Here is an 18,046-nt window from a genome sequence, read left to right as displayed (position 1 = left end):
GTGTAATGAATTATTGTAAAAAGGAAATGATCAGACAGGAGAGGGTTTTCAGGAAATACTGTTAAATGTTCAGTTTCTATGCTATATGTTAAAACAAGATCTAGAGTGTGATTAAAGTGGTGGGTGGGTTCTTTTACATTTTGAGAGAAGCCAATTGAGTCTAATAACAGATTAAATGCCATGTTGAGGCTGTCATTTTTAGCATCTACATGGATTTTAAAATCACCCACAATAATTATTTTATCTGAGCTGAGAAATAAAACAGATAAAAAAGTCTGAGAAATCAGACAAACTCTGTGTAAGGCCCAGGTGGACAATAGATGATTACAAATAAGACTGGTTTCTGAGTTTTGCAGCTAGGGTGGACAAGGTTAAGCATCAGGCTTTCAAATGGATTAAAAGTCTGTCTTGGTCTTTGGTTGACTAATAGGCTGGAGTGGAAACATGCTGCCACACCGCCCCCTCGGCCTGTGCTTTGAGGTTTCTGATAGTTAGAATGACTCGGGAGTGTTGATTCATCTAAAATAATCATCCTGCTTTTAACCAGGTTTCTGCAGAGTAAATCATAAATTTGTTTATCAATTATTAAGTCGTGTACTAACAGAGACTTGGAAGAGAGAGACCTAACATGTAATAATCCACATTAGAGCAGGGCGATATGACCAAAAATATTTATCATGATATACATTTGAAAATTTGCGATAACGATATAACTGACGATATAACTGACACTAGACAAAATACTTTACAACTCCACAACTTTATTAGTGCAAAAAACCCCATCAATGTATTTTCACTTAAACAAGCAGCTGTTTTTTATGTGCATTAAAGTTATATAAAAATGTAACAGTGCAAATTCCTTGCTGACAGTTTAACCAAAAGGCATTTCCAGTGGAAATTGGCCGACATATCCTCAGCATAACCATGTAGAATATCCACAAAACTTAAAAAGAGGTTATACACACACACAATACGGTAATATTATGTTGAAGCACAGTACGTATCACTCCGCGAGGCTCCTGCCTACGGTAGCCGTAATGCGCCGACAATCCATCAAGCAGTGCGGCTTCGTAACTTAGCAAAGTCGTACTGAAACATTTGACAGATTTTCGAGCACCATGTACCACATAAAATTGTTTCGAGGTCAGTAAACACAATCAGAACTCATACATAAGGCACACGGGATTATAAGGGGCACTGACGATTTTCAGAAAAAACAAAGGATTGATTTTAAGTGTGCCATATTTTCCAAACAACACGGTAATAACGGCGGCCCGCTAGCATGCTCTACCAAAAATAGTGCTTTGTTGTGTATCTGATGGACGAAAGCTAAACCAGTTCCACACCACTGAAGTTGCAGCATTTTTACAAACCAATTCTGGTTCATCCGTTTCATTTAACGATCCACTTTCGCTCTTCTCATTCTGCGTCGCCGCCATGTGCGTATGTAAACATAGGCACTGCGCATGCGCGTTTTACCCATATTCTATCGCGATATTTCATTTTCCTATCGTTGCCCAAAATTACACCAGTATTACCAGGAACAGTATGATATAGCCCAGCCCTAATCCACATTTCACTGTATTACTCTTTGGTGCAGATGTGGATACTGTATTGTTCTTTCTTTGTGATTTTTTTATGTCTAAGTTGTTTATTGCTGGTTTTTAGTTTGTTTTTTGTCTGTTTGGGAGCTGACACAGTCTCTATGGAGATGGGTTTTGGGGGATAACAGGAGGAGAGGAGCTGCAAAGAGGCGTGTAAGACTGCAACTCTCCTACCTTAAGCTTAGCATACAACCTCAGGGCTTGAAGTTAGCCTCTAGTGTTGTCCGCCACATCCCCATTGAGTTCCCGATAAAGACTCTTAGGGTCCTGTTGATCTTGTATAGGTCTAGGCATTCCAGGATCCAGTTGTGGGGCGTCAAGTCATAGGCCTTCTTGTAATCAATCCAGGCAGTGCACAGGTTTGTCAGCCTAGTCTTGCAGTCTCGGCTGACTGCTTGGTCTACCAGTAGCTGGTGTTTTGCGCCTCTGGTATTCTTGCCCCAGGTACACCACCAACCTGTTCATGTGTCTAACCGTTTTTCCCCACTCGGCGACACACCCGCCGGGGGTCAAACTCTGGTAATTGGTGATTCTGTTCTCAGACATGTGAAGCTAGAGACACCGGCAACCATAGTCAATTGTCTTCCAGGGGCCAGAGCAGGCGACATTGAAGGAAATTTAAAACTGCTGGCTAAGGGTAAACGTAAATACAGTAAGATCATAATTCACGTCGGCAGTAATGACACCCGGTTACGCCAATCGGAGGTCACTAAAATCAATATTGAATCGGTGTGTAACTTTGCCAAAACAATGTCGGACTCTGTAGTTTTCTCTGGTCCCCTCCCCAATCAGACCAGGAGTGACATGTTTAGCCGCATGTTCTCCTTAAATTGCTGGCTGTCTGAGTGGTGTCCCAGAAACGATGTGGGCTTCATAGATAATTGGCAAACCTTCTGGAGGAAACCTGGTCTTGTTAGGAGAGACGGCATCCATCCCACTTTGGATGGAGCAGCTCTCATTTCTAGAAATATGGACCAATTTATTAAACCCCCCAAAATATGACTATCCAGAGTTGGGACCAGGAAGCAGAGTTGCAGTCTTACACGCCTCTCTGCAGCTTCTCTCCTCCTGCTACCCCCTCAAAAACCCATCTCCATTGAGACTGTGTCAGCTCCCAAAAAGACAAAAAACAAACTAAAAACCAGCAATAAACAACTTAAACATAAAAAATCACAAAGAAAGAACAATACAGTATCCACATCTGAACCAAAGAGTAAAACAGTGAAATGTGGATTATTAAATATTAGGTCTCTCTCCTGCAAGTCTCTGTTAGTACATGACTTAATAATTGATCAACAAATCGATTTACTCTGCCTTACAGAAACCTGGTTGCAGCAGGATGAGTATGTTAGTTTAAATGAATCAACACCCCCGAGTCATTCTAACTACCAGAAATCCGAAGCACAGGCCGAGGGGCGGTGTGGCAGCAATTTTTCACACCAGTCTATTAATTAACGAAAGACCAAGACAGACTTTTAATTCATTTGAAAGCCTGATGCTTAGCCTTGTCCACCCCAGCTGTAAAACTCAGAAACCAGTCTTACTTGTTATCATCTATCGTCCACCTGGGCCTTACACAGAGTTTCTCTCTGATTTCTCAGACTTTTTATCTGATTTAGTTCTCAGCTCAGATAAAATAATTATTGTGGGTGATTTTAACATCCATGGAGATGCTAAAAATGACAGCCTCAACATGGCATTTAATCTGTTATTAGACTCAATTGGCTTCTCTCAAAATGTAAAAGAACCCACCCACCACTTTAATCACACTCTAGATCTTGTTTTAACATATGGCATAGAAACTGGACATTTAACAGTGTTTCCTGAAAACCCTCTGCTGTCTGATCATTTCCTGATAACATTTACATTTACAATAATTGATTACACAGCAGCGGAGAGTAGACTTTATCAAAGTAGATGTCTTTCTGAAAGTGCTGTAACTAAGTTTAAGAATATAATCCACCCACTGTTATCATCTTCAATGCCCTGTACCAACATAGAGCAGAGCAGCTATCTGAACGCTACTCCAACAGAGGTTGATTATCTTGTTAATAATTTTACCTCCTCACTACGTACGACTCTGGATACTGTAGCTCCTGTGAAAACTAAGGCCTCAAATCCGAAGTACCTGACTCCGTGGTATAATTCTCAAACACGTAGCCTAAAGCAGATAACTCGTAAGCTGGAGAGGAAATGGCGTGTCACAAATTTAGAGGATCATCATTTAGCCTGGAGAAATAGTTTGCTACTTTATAAGAAAGCCCTCCGCAAAGCCAGAACATCTTACTATTCGTCACTGATTGAAGAAAATAAGAACAACCCCAGGTTTCTCTTCAGCACTGTAGCCAGGCTGACAAAAAGTCAGAGCTCTACTGAGCCAACAATCCCTTTAACGTTAACTAGTAATGACTTCATGAACTTCTTCACAAATAAAATTTTTATCATTAGAGAAAAAATTACCAATAATCATCCCACAGATGTAATATTATCTACAGCTACTTTTAGTACCATCGATGTTAAGTTAAACTCTTTTTCTCCAATTGATCTTTCTGAGTTAACTTCAATAATTAATTCCTCCAAACCATCAACGTGTCTTTTAGACCCCATTCCTACAAAACTGCTCAAAGAAGTCCTGCCATTAATTAATTCTTCGATCTTAAATACGATCAACCTATCTCTAATAATCGGCTATGTACCACAGGCCTTCAAGGTGGCTGTAGTTAAACCTTTACTTAAAAAGCCATCTCTAGACCCAGCTGTCTTAGCTAATTATAGGCCAATCTCCAACCTTCCTTTCATATCAAAAATCCTTGAAAGAGTAGTTGTCAAACAGCTAACAGATCATCTGCAGAGGAATGGCTTATTTGAAGCGTTTCAGTCAGGTTTCAGAGCTCATCACAGCACAGAAACAGCTTTAGTGAAGGTTACAAATGATCTTCTTATGGCCTCTGACAGTGGACTCATCTCTGTGCTTGTCCTGCTAGACCTTAGTGCTGCGTTCGATACTGTTGACCATAATATCCTATTAGAGCGATTAGAACATGCTGTAGGTATTACAGGTACTGCACTGCAGTGGTTTGTATCATATCTATCCAATAGACTCCAATTTGTTCAAGTAAATGGAGAGTCCTCTTCACACACTAAGGTCAATTATGGTGTTCCACAGGGTTCAGTGCTAGGACCAATTCTATTTACATTGTACATGCTTCCCTTAGGCAGCATCATTAGAAGACATAGCATAAATTTTCACTGCTATGCAGATGACACGCAGCTCTATCTGTCCATGAAGCCAGGTAACACACACCAATTAGTTAAACTGCAGGAATGTCTTAAAGACATAAAGACCTGGATGGCCGCTAACTTTCTGCTTCTTAATTCAGATAAAACTGAGGTTATTGCACTCGGCCCTGAAAATCTTAGAAATATGGTATCTAAGCAGATTCTTACTCTGGATGGCATTACCTTGGCCTCCAGTAATGCTGTGAGGAACCTTGGAGTCATTTTTGACCAGGACATGTCCTTCAATGCACATATTAAACAAATATGTAAGACTGCTTTCTTCCATTTGCGCAACATCTCTAAAATTAGAAATATCCTGTCTCAGAGTGATGCTGAAAAACTAGTTCATGCATTTATTACTTCCAGGCTGGACTACTGTAATTCTTTATTATCAGGATGTCCTAAAAACTCACTGAAAAGCCTTCAGTTAATCCAAAATGCTGCAGCAAGGGTACTGACAGGGACTAGAAAGAGAGAGCATATTTCTCCTGTTTTGGCTTCCCTTCATTGGCTTCCTGTTAAATCCAGAATTGAATTCAAAATCCTGCTCCTCACATACAAGGTCTTAAATAATCAGGCCCCATCTTATCTTAATGACCTTGTAGTATCATATCACCCCATTAGAGCACTTCGCTCTCGCTCTGCAGACTTACTTGTTGTTCCTAGAGTATTTAAAAGTAGAATGGGAGGCAGAGCCTTCAGTTTTCAGGCCCCTCTTCTGTGGAACCAGCTTCCAGTTTGGATTCGGGAGACAGACACTATCTCTACTTTCAAGATTAGGCTTAAAACTTTCCTTTTTGCTAAAGCATATAGTTAGGGCTGGACCAGGTGACCCTGAATCCTCCCTTAGTTATGCTGCAATAGACATAGGCTGCCGGGGATTCCCATGATGCATTGAGTTTTTCCCTTCCAGTCACCTTTCTCACTCACTATGTGTTAATAGACCTCTCTGCATCGAATCATATCTGTTATTAATCTCTGTCTCTCTTCCACAGCATGTCTTTATCCTGTTTTTCTTCTTTCACCCCAACCGGCCGCAGCAGATGGCCGCCCCTCCCTGAGCCTGGTTCTGCCAGAGGTTTCTTCCTGTTAAAAGGGAGTTTTTCCTTCCCACTGTCGCCAAAGTGCTTGCTCATAGGGGGTCATATGATTGTTGGGTTTTTCTCTGTATTTATTATTGTGCTATCTACTGTACAATATAAAGTGCCTTGAGGCGACTTTTGTTGTGATTTGGCGCTATATAAATAAAATTGAATTGAATTGAATTGAATTCCTTTCTGTGCACCGCTCATGTACTGACCCATGTGCCTGTTCATCTTAGCCGCCATGATGCCCGACAGGCGCTTCCATGTGGTACTGAGGCAGGTTATTGGCCGGTAGTTGTATGGGACTGGTCCCTTCTGGGGGTCCTTGGGGATCAGGACCATCCGGCTTTCAGTTAGCCATTCCGGGTGTCTCTCGTCAACTTGCAGCTGGTTCATTTGTGCTGCCAGACACTCATGGAGTGCAATCGGCTTCTTTAGCTAGTAGGCGTTAACCATGTCGGGGCCTGGTGCTGTCCAACTCTTCATACTAGAGACCCTTTCTTGTATATTTGCCACTGCAATGGTTACTGGACCCTGTTAAGGCAGGTTGCTGTGGTCTGCTGTCAGATCCACTAGCCACTAAGCATTGCTGTTATGGGTTGCGTCCTTCTCCCATATGCTCTTCCAGTATTGTTCCATCTCCAGCCTTGGTGGTGCTGTTCTCAAATTGTTCCCCTGCCACTGAGAGTACACCTTGGCCGGTTCCATGTAGAACAGCTGGTGTTATTCTCCTGCATTCTATCTCTCTAATGTACCTCTTCAATCAGCTTGCTAAGGCTGTGAGTCTTTGCTTGGCAGTTTCCAAGGCCTCAGGTATTGGACAACTTGCTGTATTTCAGTCGTTCTGCAACTCCGATAGTTGGCTAACCTCTCTCCGTGCTACCTTGATGCCTCCAGTCTCCTTCAATGCAGTTACAGCTGCATTGTTTGACAATGAAATAAACAACTAAACAATTTTGATATTCTTTTTGTTTTGTTTTTTCCCTTTGGCTCTATTACAGTGGTATTACATTACACTACACAATAAGTTCAGAGACTGTAAATAATAGGAGACATTATTAGTTTAAGCTGCAGCTGCAGACCAAGACAATACAGTGTAAGTGTTATTCCAGAAGTGTCTCTTAGCCGACAGCTCTGTGAGGCTTAGGGCATTTCCACAAAGATGTGCAGACAGTTTTTTCTCTTCCAAGGAAGTTTGTGTTTAATAAGGTTTGAAATAATTGTTCCTGTCAAGCGAAGCTCTCAATACTCAAGCTCTCAAAAATCTCTCTAGCGTCATACGCTAGAGAGATTATTTGAGGTTACATCAACACACATAATTGAATGCACTCATACCATTGTTATCCTCCACATAGCTAAGAGACCTTTGCTAGAAAGCAACAAAAATGAATCTCTAGTTACAATTGTGGTTTGGCAACACTTTAATGATTTTAAACCCACTGCATCTACCCCTGACTGTCACCTCTGTGTTTGTATGTGATTGAGAAATGCAGAAATAAACTAGACCAGGCATAAAAACTATGGCTTTGGATTATGGATACTCTTATCACATTTAATGATTCAGTATCTTTGATTCAGTTGTAAACATTGCACAAGCTATTACTCCACTTTCCCCACCATTCTTCAAACTACTTTCACAGTCAGTTAGAGGTTGACTGAAACAAATCTTTAATGGCAAATGCTGAAATGTTGTTCTTTGAATGCTGCCATCATTAACCATTACTTATAAAAGCTGTGCTTATTTGATAATTGAAGAATGTTGTTTTGATGATGATGGCCGCAATCATGTGTCCAACAGGGAAAGTCTTACCCATTCAAAGGTTCCTTGCCTCCCATTTGGAACCCCATCACTTTGATGGACTTCAACAACCTCTTTAGAACAATGGATAAGATGGGCGAGGAGGTAAAGCAGTTCTCATTACTAATGAGTATTCATATTAATACACATTATAGTTTGGTTTACTGGACAGCTTGCACACCTGCTACATGCCTGACTCATGTTGAACATCGTCCTGCATTTCAGATTCCCAGAGAGGCTCCCTGGAGAGCTCCCCATGCTGAGGAGTGGGACAAGATGACCATGCAGGAACTCTTTGAAAAACTCTGCTGGACCAGGTAACATGTTCAAAATGTTTCCCCTTTGTGCAGAGAATAGGTGTAGCTATTCATCCTGTTATCTCTAAACGTTTATATCCAGGGTAAAGTTTTATTGTTAAATCACATGACACAAGTGTTGAAGTTGGTCTCTAACAAAAGAAATGTCATTTTATTTTCTAATATCTCATATCAGTCAGTGAGGCTGGCTGGTGGAGTGCTAGGTTATAAGTTATGTTAGCAACCTCAGTTACTAAGGTTTCATGGGTGCAGCATTCTGCACAACAGACTTGGCATAAAATGCTAGAATCCCACACACTGAAGCTGGAAGTAAAATTAACGCTCTTTGGTTAATTTTGGTTAATTGGCTAATTCCAATAAAATGATCCAAAAGGCTCCAACACTACAGTCACAGTTAAGAGGTCCAGTTCAGTGACTCAAACTTGCAGAGGTGGAAATTGTTACAGCTACCTGTGTCAGCACTAATGAGAATAATAATCCCATTAGTGCATCCCTTCAAGAACTTTGAAAACTGATGCTGAAGGTAGTAGTTGTTTCATAGAGGTTTCTGGTGGAGAAGCTTCAGTATATGATGTGCTGTGAGTGAGAATGTTTTTCATAATCTAATTACGGTGTAAATTTAAAATATGCAGCTTATAAAAGTAAATGACAACAGTCCTGCACTAATTAAATGATTGTAAAGCTCCAGTGTTTGAATTAATCCTGTCATTTATCCTATATTAAAATAAAATAAAACTTTAGTTAAACTTTGAAACTACTCAAATGTACATTACATGCAAGTCTCTGCTGGAAAAGTAGGATAAGCAAACAGGAATCCCTGACATGGTGATTTATTTGTGCTTTGTTCACACTCTTACAGAATATAAAGAATGTGATCGGGGTACATGCAGTATTTAAAGACTTCTTACCTTCCATGTAATCCCTCCCAGAACTGCTCGTCGCTTCGCCACACTGTTTGTCAACTTGATCGTGACCGCTGAACCCCACGAGGTGTCGGCTCTCTGGTTACTCTGGTACGTCAAACAGTGCGGAGGAATAATGAGGATCTGCTCCACCACCAATGGAGGACAGGTATGTCTGCACATATATACCTGTCTGAACAAACAGAATACTCTCTCGGCATGCCAAGAAGTGGACTTGCGTTCTTTGCCTCTCACACAGATTCATTCAGTGATTCAAAGGAGCAGTGTGAACATCAGAGGGAGATCCCTCACAGCCCAGTCTCCTAAGTCTGCCCTGAATAAGATGCTGTCCACACAAAATAGAGATGGCACGATACCACTTTTTTATGTCCGATACCGATACCGATATCATAAATTTGGATATCTGCCGATACCGATATGAATCCGATATAGTGTGTTTTTTAATCAATAAAACTGTTTTTTTAATATCTTGCTGCATTTTGTATAAGTTCATACTCAAGTTTAAATAAACAATAACACTAAAGCTATTCTGTTATACCTGTATGTAAAAAATACACTGCACCCAAAATATTTTATATTTCAGCAAAACTGATCAATCTAATAAACTTAAACCTACTCCATCCTTCCTCTTCTGGTATTTTAAAGAGTACTTAGCAGAAATATTAAGCAACCTAACTAATAGGGTTGCAAACTCCCAGCAAAAAAAAAATAGGGAACCACCCCCCACCCTCCACCTCATGATGCTTAATCGATGAAATCAACTTTAATTTGATGCAGGGTGAAAAAAAATGCACAGAATTAAATTATTTTTCAAGAATAATTAAATAGATTCAACATCTTTCTTCAACAGAATTGCAGACTGCACAGATGGTACTTTCCCAAAGGAAAAAGTACTATAGCTTACTAGGGTATATTAGACTTAACAGTTACTATATACAGTAATGGACTTCTATACATTTTACATCAGATTAAAACTTTGGGTGTAAGATTCAGATAATTATTTATTAAAAGCTAGACATTTTAAATGAGAATAAGAAAGAAAAGTATGTCTTTGTGCCCCCTTTTCCCTGTTCATGCCCTATCGGCCCCCCTGGCTAAACTTTGCTAGATCCGCCCCTGCACAGTTACCAGCCGTCAGCTACGTAGAAAACGATCCTGGTGTAGAAAGTAATATTAAATAAAAATTCTAACAGCAGCTTATCAAGGTTAAACGTGCTGCTGTTGTTCAGCCGCTGGTTTCCTCTTTCTGGTGCAAAGTGGGCCAAAAACAAAGAAGAGAGACGGACTCACGACAGAAAAGCCGATCAGCTGATCGTTAAGCAGTTTCACGATTGAAGTAGCTGCAGGAAGGTGAGGGAGAGAGAGAGGCAGTCGCTCCATATATCGGTTGTTAAGCTTGACATGGGAATGCTTTACAAACATTCAGAGATGAACTTACACACTTGCTTTACTTCTCTCTGGGATAACTTCCTTGGAGATGAAATGCTGGTTTGGTAGCGAGGCTACAAATACACACAGCCGCTCTATCACGTGAGGCATACTGCTCCGACGTGCTACGGTTATGAGCCGAGTTACGCCGTGTCGCAAGTTTTGTGAGGTGTTTTTTTTATATTTAATGTATCGGATTACATTTTTAATTTCTCACCGATATCCGATCCAGTAATTTACGTCAGTATCGGACCGATACGTAATATCGGATCGGTCCATCTCTAACACAAAAGATGTTTTCTTGGAATACTCAGGGCGTCTTTTCTGCTGCAGTTCCTCAAGCTGAGGGGCCTTGTTGCCATAGCCACTCAGGCTTTGGTAAACAAATGACAAATAGTAGTGCAGTTGGTTCTGTGACCCCTTCCTGTTTGCTTCACATTTAAAGCTTGCACGCCTTGTGATTGGTGCATACATAGGGGTGTTCAGGGCTCTAGAGTGCGACCAAAATTTTTCAGTGGTGCGACTAAAAAAAACTGTTCGGGTAACAAAAAAAAAAAACCAATCTCTGCAACTCTCCGTGTGGTCAACAACAGACACACATTATTCCCCTATCGTGGACTAAACCAATCAGAGATAGTCAGGGGCGGGACCTCTCTGATTGGCCGTGGTCCAGTTGAAAGTGCAGGTGGAAGAAAGAGGTGAGTAGCTTGAATAAAGCGATATCGATTCATTAACGGATTCCACACAAAGACGTAAACACAGAGCGGACCGACGCATCAGAATCAGCTTTGTCTTTCTCGGCTTTCTCACCCGACGGCCCGTAGACGGACACGCTGTCGGAGCTCACTGAGCCCACCGTCCGCGCTGTGTTTACGTCTTTTTTGCGCTAATTCTGAGCTGCAGGTTTTGTCTCTCTCCAACCAAAATTCGCCGAGCCAGCAGCGAAAGAAGCAGCAAACTACGCTTCACATTTGATCAATGTCGTCATGAATTCCCTCTGACTTTTGCTGTTTTGCTTCCACCACGATAAAAATCACACTTCATACACAGCTCTCTGTGTGTACTTCAAGAACAGTTTCCCGTCTCAAATCTCTGTTTTCTGCATTTTTCATTAGCTTATTACCCACCAGTCTACCGTTGTTTACAGCGCTGTCGCCGCTGTCTTTTTCTTTTCTTTCTTTTTTTTCACTTAAATGACCTCGGACAAGAAAGCCTAATTTCTGCTGTTCAATACTGAAGAAATTTAAACTTTTTAAAATTATGCAAAATTACAGAATATTGCAGAATATTTTTAAGGTTATCTGCTATAAAAAGTCAGGTCAGAAAAGTCTCCTTCATGTTTTTCTGTGTTTTATTCTCAGTTACTTTCACACAAAGGCATCTGCTGTGATGTTCACAATTCTGATGATTATAATATTTCTGACTGTCTGAGGCTAAATTGAATCCAATCAGGACTTTAAGAACCGGAATCGAATGGAATATAGAAATCATTGATGATACCCAGCCCTGGTGAGCAGCTTAGGCCTGACAGAAGTGGATGTAGCTGTAGGTAATAAGAAAAGATGAAAAGAACTATTGATAACTTTTTTGTTAAGTTAAAGCCTGATCCGTCTGAAATTCATAGCCAGCTCTGACACGGTGCCATCAATCTTTGAATGCTGAAAAAGCACAGTGTATACAGAAAACACATTATATGCTGCAATAAATGCACTGCCCAAGTGTCCCCTCTCCCCACTGCCTTTCAGCAGCAGGCAGCAGCAAACAGGTCGTCAGAGGAGCCAAGATGATGATTAAGTTTAACATTTTCTACAATATTGACAAAGCACTTTAAGCACAAGTTTGTTAGTTAATAATTTAGAAATGAATATTGTCTGTATGGACTTCCCCCCCAAAGAAAGTGCACATGTAAAACTGCAGTTTGAAACATTTGAGTACGCCTAACTTTTGTGCCGGTGCGCCTAGGTGCGCCCATGGCAAAAAGTTAGTCTAGAGCCCTGGGGGTGTTTGAAGTATTTACACATAGTTATCTTAAACATATGGATATGCAAATGGTATGCATTGCTTCCAGTGCAGCTCTCCTGCAAAACTTGTCTTTAATCAAACAAGACAAGCACAGGCTCACCTCGTTTCACCGCCTGGGACTGATTTAGGTTTAGCTCGTGCTTTCACAGCGACTGCTCGACAAATTCATCCAAATGCCACAGAGGAATGCACACAATGTGTTTCTGGTCAGGGATGAGAGAGATGTTGACACTAACCACATGGAAAAGGTCAGCACTGATTTAGTTTTGTATATCGGAGCTTTGACAGCCCAAACCTTTCTCCGCCTCCTCACTATCATCTTCATCATTCAACATTTGCTGGCCTGGCTTTATGAACGTGTTTCTTTTGAAATAAGATGCAGAAATTTCTAATGAAGGAAATGAAGGTGGACTGAGGATAACCGGTGCGTAACACCAGGATAAATCAGGGGATTTTATCGGCTTCATTCCAAAATGGGAGTTTATTAGCCTTCCTTAGGGGTACCCAGAGGGGGATCAGAGTCACTTCCACCCAATATAAATAGAAACCAGTGTTGCTGCATCTGCTCTCCCTGTTGGTGGTCACTGAACTCTGCTCTCTTTGTGTCTCAAGGAGAGGAAGTTTGTAGGGGGTTCGAATCAAGTGAGTCAGTGCATGGCGAGGGAGCTGGGAGACCGAGTGAAGCTGCAGTCTCCAGTCTACAGGATCGACCAGACCGGAGACGTGGTCGTGGTGGAGACCGTGGACAAGCAGACCTACAAGGTGAGTTGAGTATATCACCAGCATTTCCTTTGAAGCACTATTCTTTAAGGACACTTTTTATGTCTTTCCTTACATATTCTGCTATAGTCAGGAATATAATATCGAGCTGAAAGCGAGCATTTAAAGTCCATTCTAGTAAATATTTGAGGAGCTCGATTAATGTTTATTAATAGTATCTAGCACCAAATAATCTCAAAGGTTACAACAAGATGGAGAGAAACCTAAGTATTCCACCTTTGAGCAGAACTTGGCGACAGTGAGGATAAAGTAAAGAGAGGAAAATAGAAGAAAGGCGCTCAGGGCATCTCTGACCAGGGAACAGTTTCCACTTTGCCTCAGTCTGTTTAAAATGAGCTTTGGCCCAGAAATGATGGCGATGTTTCACCATCATCATGTTCACATGATAGAGCTTTAACCTGAATTTGTGAACAGTACAGTGTTCATAGACAATGATTTCCAGAAGTGTTCCCGAGCCTTCCCAGTGATTTCATGAGAATCATGCCTGCTTTTAGTTCAGTGATGCAGCAGGGCCCAAAGATCATGGGCATCCATTATTGATTGTCAGCCTTATCCTTTGCACACAGAAATTCCTCCAGATTCTTGGAATGTTTTGATGATATTATGTCTTTTCAGTTTTATGTTGAGGAACATTTTTCTGAAATTAATCCACAATTTGTAGACACAGTTTTGGATTCTTTTTTTTGCAGAGCATCTCTGAGATGCTCTTTTTATAGCTGGTCATGTCACTTTGCGACATGTCACTGCCATCAAATTCAAAGTGAGCTTTTTGTTTCTGTAAATGGTAATAGTAATTTTCTAATATTTTTCTGCGTATGTGAATAAAAGATGGCTTTCTGAGATCGGCAAGTCACTGCATTCTGTTTTCATTTACAGTTTACACAGTGTCACAACTTTTCTGAAACTGGGTTTGTAGACACAATTGATTAGTTCAGTCCAGTGGTTCCCAACCTTCAAATAGCCACAGGAAACAAATAGTCAGAATGACTTTGCTTATATGGATAAATCACCATTAAGAATCTAATAATATAATGAATAATGACGCTACTCTTATGTTTCAGTAGATTCTGAATGCAGGACTTTCATTTTAAAGTGCCTGGTACTGCAGCCATGTTTCAAATAACTGTTATAGTGTTTGTTTGATTTTTTTTATGTATTAGGAAATGAAACAGATGCTATATTTATACACTAGATAATGTGAGATAATGCAGTCTTAATATGAAACATTCATGTATCTGTAAAACAGTAACTGCTTCACAGTGTTACTCACAAACTTCACTGGCCTGCTGCTGTTTGGCTGCCATCTACTGGCTGCTTGGAAAAAATGCAGTTAAAATGTACATGATCTGTGTTACTTTGTTGATTAGGTTGATTGTTATCATTTATGGTCAGATGGTCCATCGCAATGAATTATGGGACAGCATTTTCTCATCTCCTTTCATAAAGGATAGTCTAGTGTATCCTATATTAAGGAAGTATTGAAGCTCCTTTCCTTAGTATTTGGAGAACTGGAACAGCTCTTACTATGGCTGATGATTGCTATGCAGATACTTCTGGGTCACATCTATTAGTTAGAAACGGACTATTGGAACGCACTCTGTACTGTCTCTGTCTCTGTGTTAGGCCAAGTATGTGATCGTGGCCACACCACCTGCTTTGAATCTGAAGATGCACTTCAACCCTGAGCTGCCCCCGCTGAGGAACCAGCTGATCAACCGTGTTCCCATGGGCTCTGTCATAAAGTGCATGGTCTATTACAGAGAGAACTTCTGGAGGAAAAAGGGTATGCAGGAAGTGAAAACAAAGAGAGAGCGAATGCTGTTCAAGATGATGCCATTTCTAACGTTTTATTGTGTCACCAGGTTACTGCGGCAGCATGGTGATAGAGGAGGAGGGCGCTCCCATCGGCTTCACCCTGGATGACACAAAGCCTGATGGGACTGTACCTTGTATTATGGGGTTGGTAAAGAGCTTTAAACAGTTCTCTGTAATTGTGTATACTTTATATTATGCTTCCATATTGTACACCACATCGCCAAAAGTATTTACCTGCCGCAGGACAGCTTTCAGACCTGAGTTATAACTATGAACATGTGGTCTCTTCTATCCTCCTTAGACCAGTCAGTGACCCCCTGGTAACCACCTGTCAGTAGGGAAAATGTGTATTTGTCCATGATTGGCTGGCAAGTTGTTGCTGGAGGTTGCCAAATAGCGCTAAGTGATATCAGCAGTCCCAAAGAAGTATACAATGCTGCACCATGATGCATGCTTTAGACACCATTAGGTTGGAATACACATTTTTTTTCACTAGCAACCTGTGATTATCAGAGGGTTACTGATTGGCCTGTAGGCCTGTGTGTCAGCTTTACCATCTGACTCTGACCTAGTATTCTAGCATGAGATCCTACAAGAATTTCCACACTGTGTAGGACTTGTGCTTAAATGGAGCTAAACACAAGTGATAAAGTCATCCAACCATCCACACATCTGGTCATGTAGTGTTTTCTCTTTTCATTCTCCCCCAGATTCATCCTTGCCCGCAAGTGCAGAAAGCTCTCAAGCCTGTCCAAGGAAGAAAGGTAGACACCAGTGGCCAGAGATGGAAAAAAAAACTCTCACGAGCCGTGAGATCAGTTTAATCCCAACTCCTGTGTTGTTGTGTTTAGGTTGAGAAGGATCTGTGAGATCTACTCCAAAGTGCTGGGCACAGATGAAGCTTTGCATGTGAGTTTGGGTGCAGAGTGGCACACAGTCATGTGGATACTGTGGAATCGCTTGACTGACTGCTCATGTGTCTGCTTGTTTCCTGCAGCCGGTGCACTATGAGGAGAAGAACTGGTGTGAAGAGGAGTACTCTGGAGGCTGCTACACAGCCTATTTTCCCCCAGGAATCCTTACTCAGTTTGGCAGGTGAGTCTCTCTCTCTCACACGTGTACACACAAAAAAAAATAAACATAAATATGAAGGTGTGATCTTTTCATTTCAATTGATTTAATTTATTTGAATGTGTCAGCTGCTGGATATTAATGGCTAATATATTGTAGCAGGCTCCACCGGCCGACGCGCCTAAAGAAGGCCCCTGGAGATTTGAAAGACTTTGTGTGGGGTGATGGGGTTGTCGGGGACGACTGACCCCTTCAGGTGCGGGCTATGTAGAGGGCTAGGTGGAGGGGCCACTGGCCCAAGGGCTTACGGGCCTCTATACCTGATGTTAATGTTTCTAAATTGTAGCGTTGTAACAGCTGCTACAGTTATCATGTGTTGATTTGCCATTGCTGTTGTTAGTATGTAACATTACTGTAGCTGTGTGTTCTGTGTTTAGTGTGGCTGGCGGAGCACTGTGATTTAGAATGCTGTGTCCGTTTACCACCTCTCACTACTGTTGTGTGTGTGAAGGGGCATTCCTAATAAAAGGCTGTGCTTCCTGTAGCTTAGCGGTGAGGCTAGCGCAGGAACAGCAGGTTGAAACAGAAGTCTCTGTCTCCTACTTCTCCTGAGCTCACCACAATATGTTTCAGCAGGATTTGTGCTTATTTCTGCAAATCAGCGCCACTCGTACTCCATAAAATGAACCTGCCTGCCTGTGCACGGTTCCAGAGGGAACTCACTGAGATCACAACACTTTGTGTGACACGGATAATTATGTTTACCACACAAGCAATACTGTGATCTCATAATTCATCTTTTGTAAAGAAACAAACTGACCGGTCCTGTTGGAGGCATTCCTAACTGAATGGTGTTATTGCAGTGTTTTTGCTCCATTTCATGGTTTTATTGGAGTGTGAACAAATGAATGAATTTTCAGTACAGCAGGACGTGTCCCCAGGATTTGCCCATCAAATCTATAGCTGTACACACACATAAAACACAATCCAGTGCCGTAGCTGTTTGCAGGTGTCTGATAGATTGCAGCATTTATTAGTCAAAGCTGCTTGTTGCACAGATCCTGGTGCATATGTTCACTATTAGAGTTTTGTTAACCTCCATATGAAAAACTGAAACTGCTTGTTAATCGTCATGGGGACCATATTTCATGTGTAAATGTCCTCACCAGATGTACAAATGTGTTCTCACTCACAATGAAAAGTAAGCTAGAGTTGGAAACCTAACATTGTGCTTTTTTATACAGAGTAACTTGTTTCACATACCGGGTGGCCCTGCAAGAAATAGAGTTAAAGCAAAAGTCCTTTCTTTGGTTCATTAACATTGAGCACAGTGGGGGTGGGAAGATTAACCCAAAGGAAATGCACTTTATGTGTTATATAATCCCATATTGCTCTTATTCAGGTGAGATAATATTTTTAAGTGAAGCGAATGCATGCTAAACCTTAACGGTCAGTACAATGCTGGTGCATACATTAAAAATAAAACAGTGTTTAAAGCTTGTAAATCAGTTTAACCTCTGAAGCTTCTCCTGTTTCTCTCTTTTTTGCTCTTCAGAGTGCTGAGAGAGCCGGTGGGCAAGTTGTACTTTGCGGGCACAGAGACGGCCACCGAATGGAGTGGCTACATGGAGGGGGCCGTACAAGCTGGAGAGAGAGCAGCCAGAGAGGTCAGAGAGCATTAAAGTACCTGCTTTTCACTGCTACGTGGTAGCAAATACCAGTTCTTACCAGTTTAAACACACTTAGAGGCAGGTTACTTATATATACCAGGTGGAAACCACTTAAATGATGCAGCTGGCACACCTAGTAGTCACACCTCAGCTTACTCCTGGTGAGTCAGCACATAGCTAGTTCTCAGAGTCTGAGGTGAGCTCAGCCAGCAGTGCTGGGGGGTCAGCTGATATCAAATCATGACATCCCCTCT

General features: G+C 41.4%; 1 protein-coding gene across 4 annotated transcripts in view; it reads left to right on the top strand.

Annotated features, from left to right (window-relative positions):
* The window catches only part of LOC102077099 (amine oxidase [flavin-containing]), a 42,414-nt gene that overhangs the window by 16,804 nt on the left and 7,564 nt on the right, over positions 1-18,046 (top strand). For all 4 annotated transcript variants that reach the window (XM_019352954.2, XM_019352953.2, XM_019352952.2 and 1 more), the window contains exons 4-13: positions 7,767-7,871; positions 7,992-8,083; positions 9,013-9,154; positions 13,069-13,218; positions 14,860-15,019; positions 15,099-15,195; positions 15,762-15,815; positions 15,903-15,960; positions 16,049-16,146; positions 17,678-17,789. In XM_019352954.2, the coding sequence (XP_019208499.1) occupies positions 7,767-7,871; positions 7,992-8,083; positions 9,013-9,154; positions 13,069-13,218; positions 14,860-15,019; positions 15,099-15,195; positions 15,762-15,815; positions 15,903-15,960; positions 16,049-16,146; positions 17,678-17,789 (1,068 nt within the window). The remainder of the gene's footprint in view (positions 1-7,766; positions 7,872-7,991; positions 8,084-9,012; positions 9,155-13,068; positions 13,219-14,859; positions 15,020-15,098; positions 15,196-15,761; positions 15,816-15,902; positions 15,961-16,048; positions 16,147-17,677; positions 17,790-18,046) is intronic.

Source organism: Oreochromis niloticus, linkage group LG16 (assembly GCF_001858045.2).
Source record: "Oreochromis niloticus isolate F11D_XX linkage group LG16, O_niloticus_UMD_NMBU, whole genome shotgun sequence".
Classification (NCBI taxonomy): domain Eukaryota; kingdom Metazoa; phylum Chordata; class Actinopteri; order Cichliformes; family Cichlidae; genus Oreochromis; species Oreochromis niloticus.
Note: the sequence above shows the minus strand (reverse complement) of the source record. Positions and strands in the feature narration are given on the sequence as shown.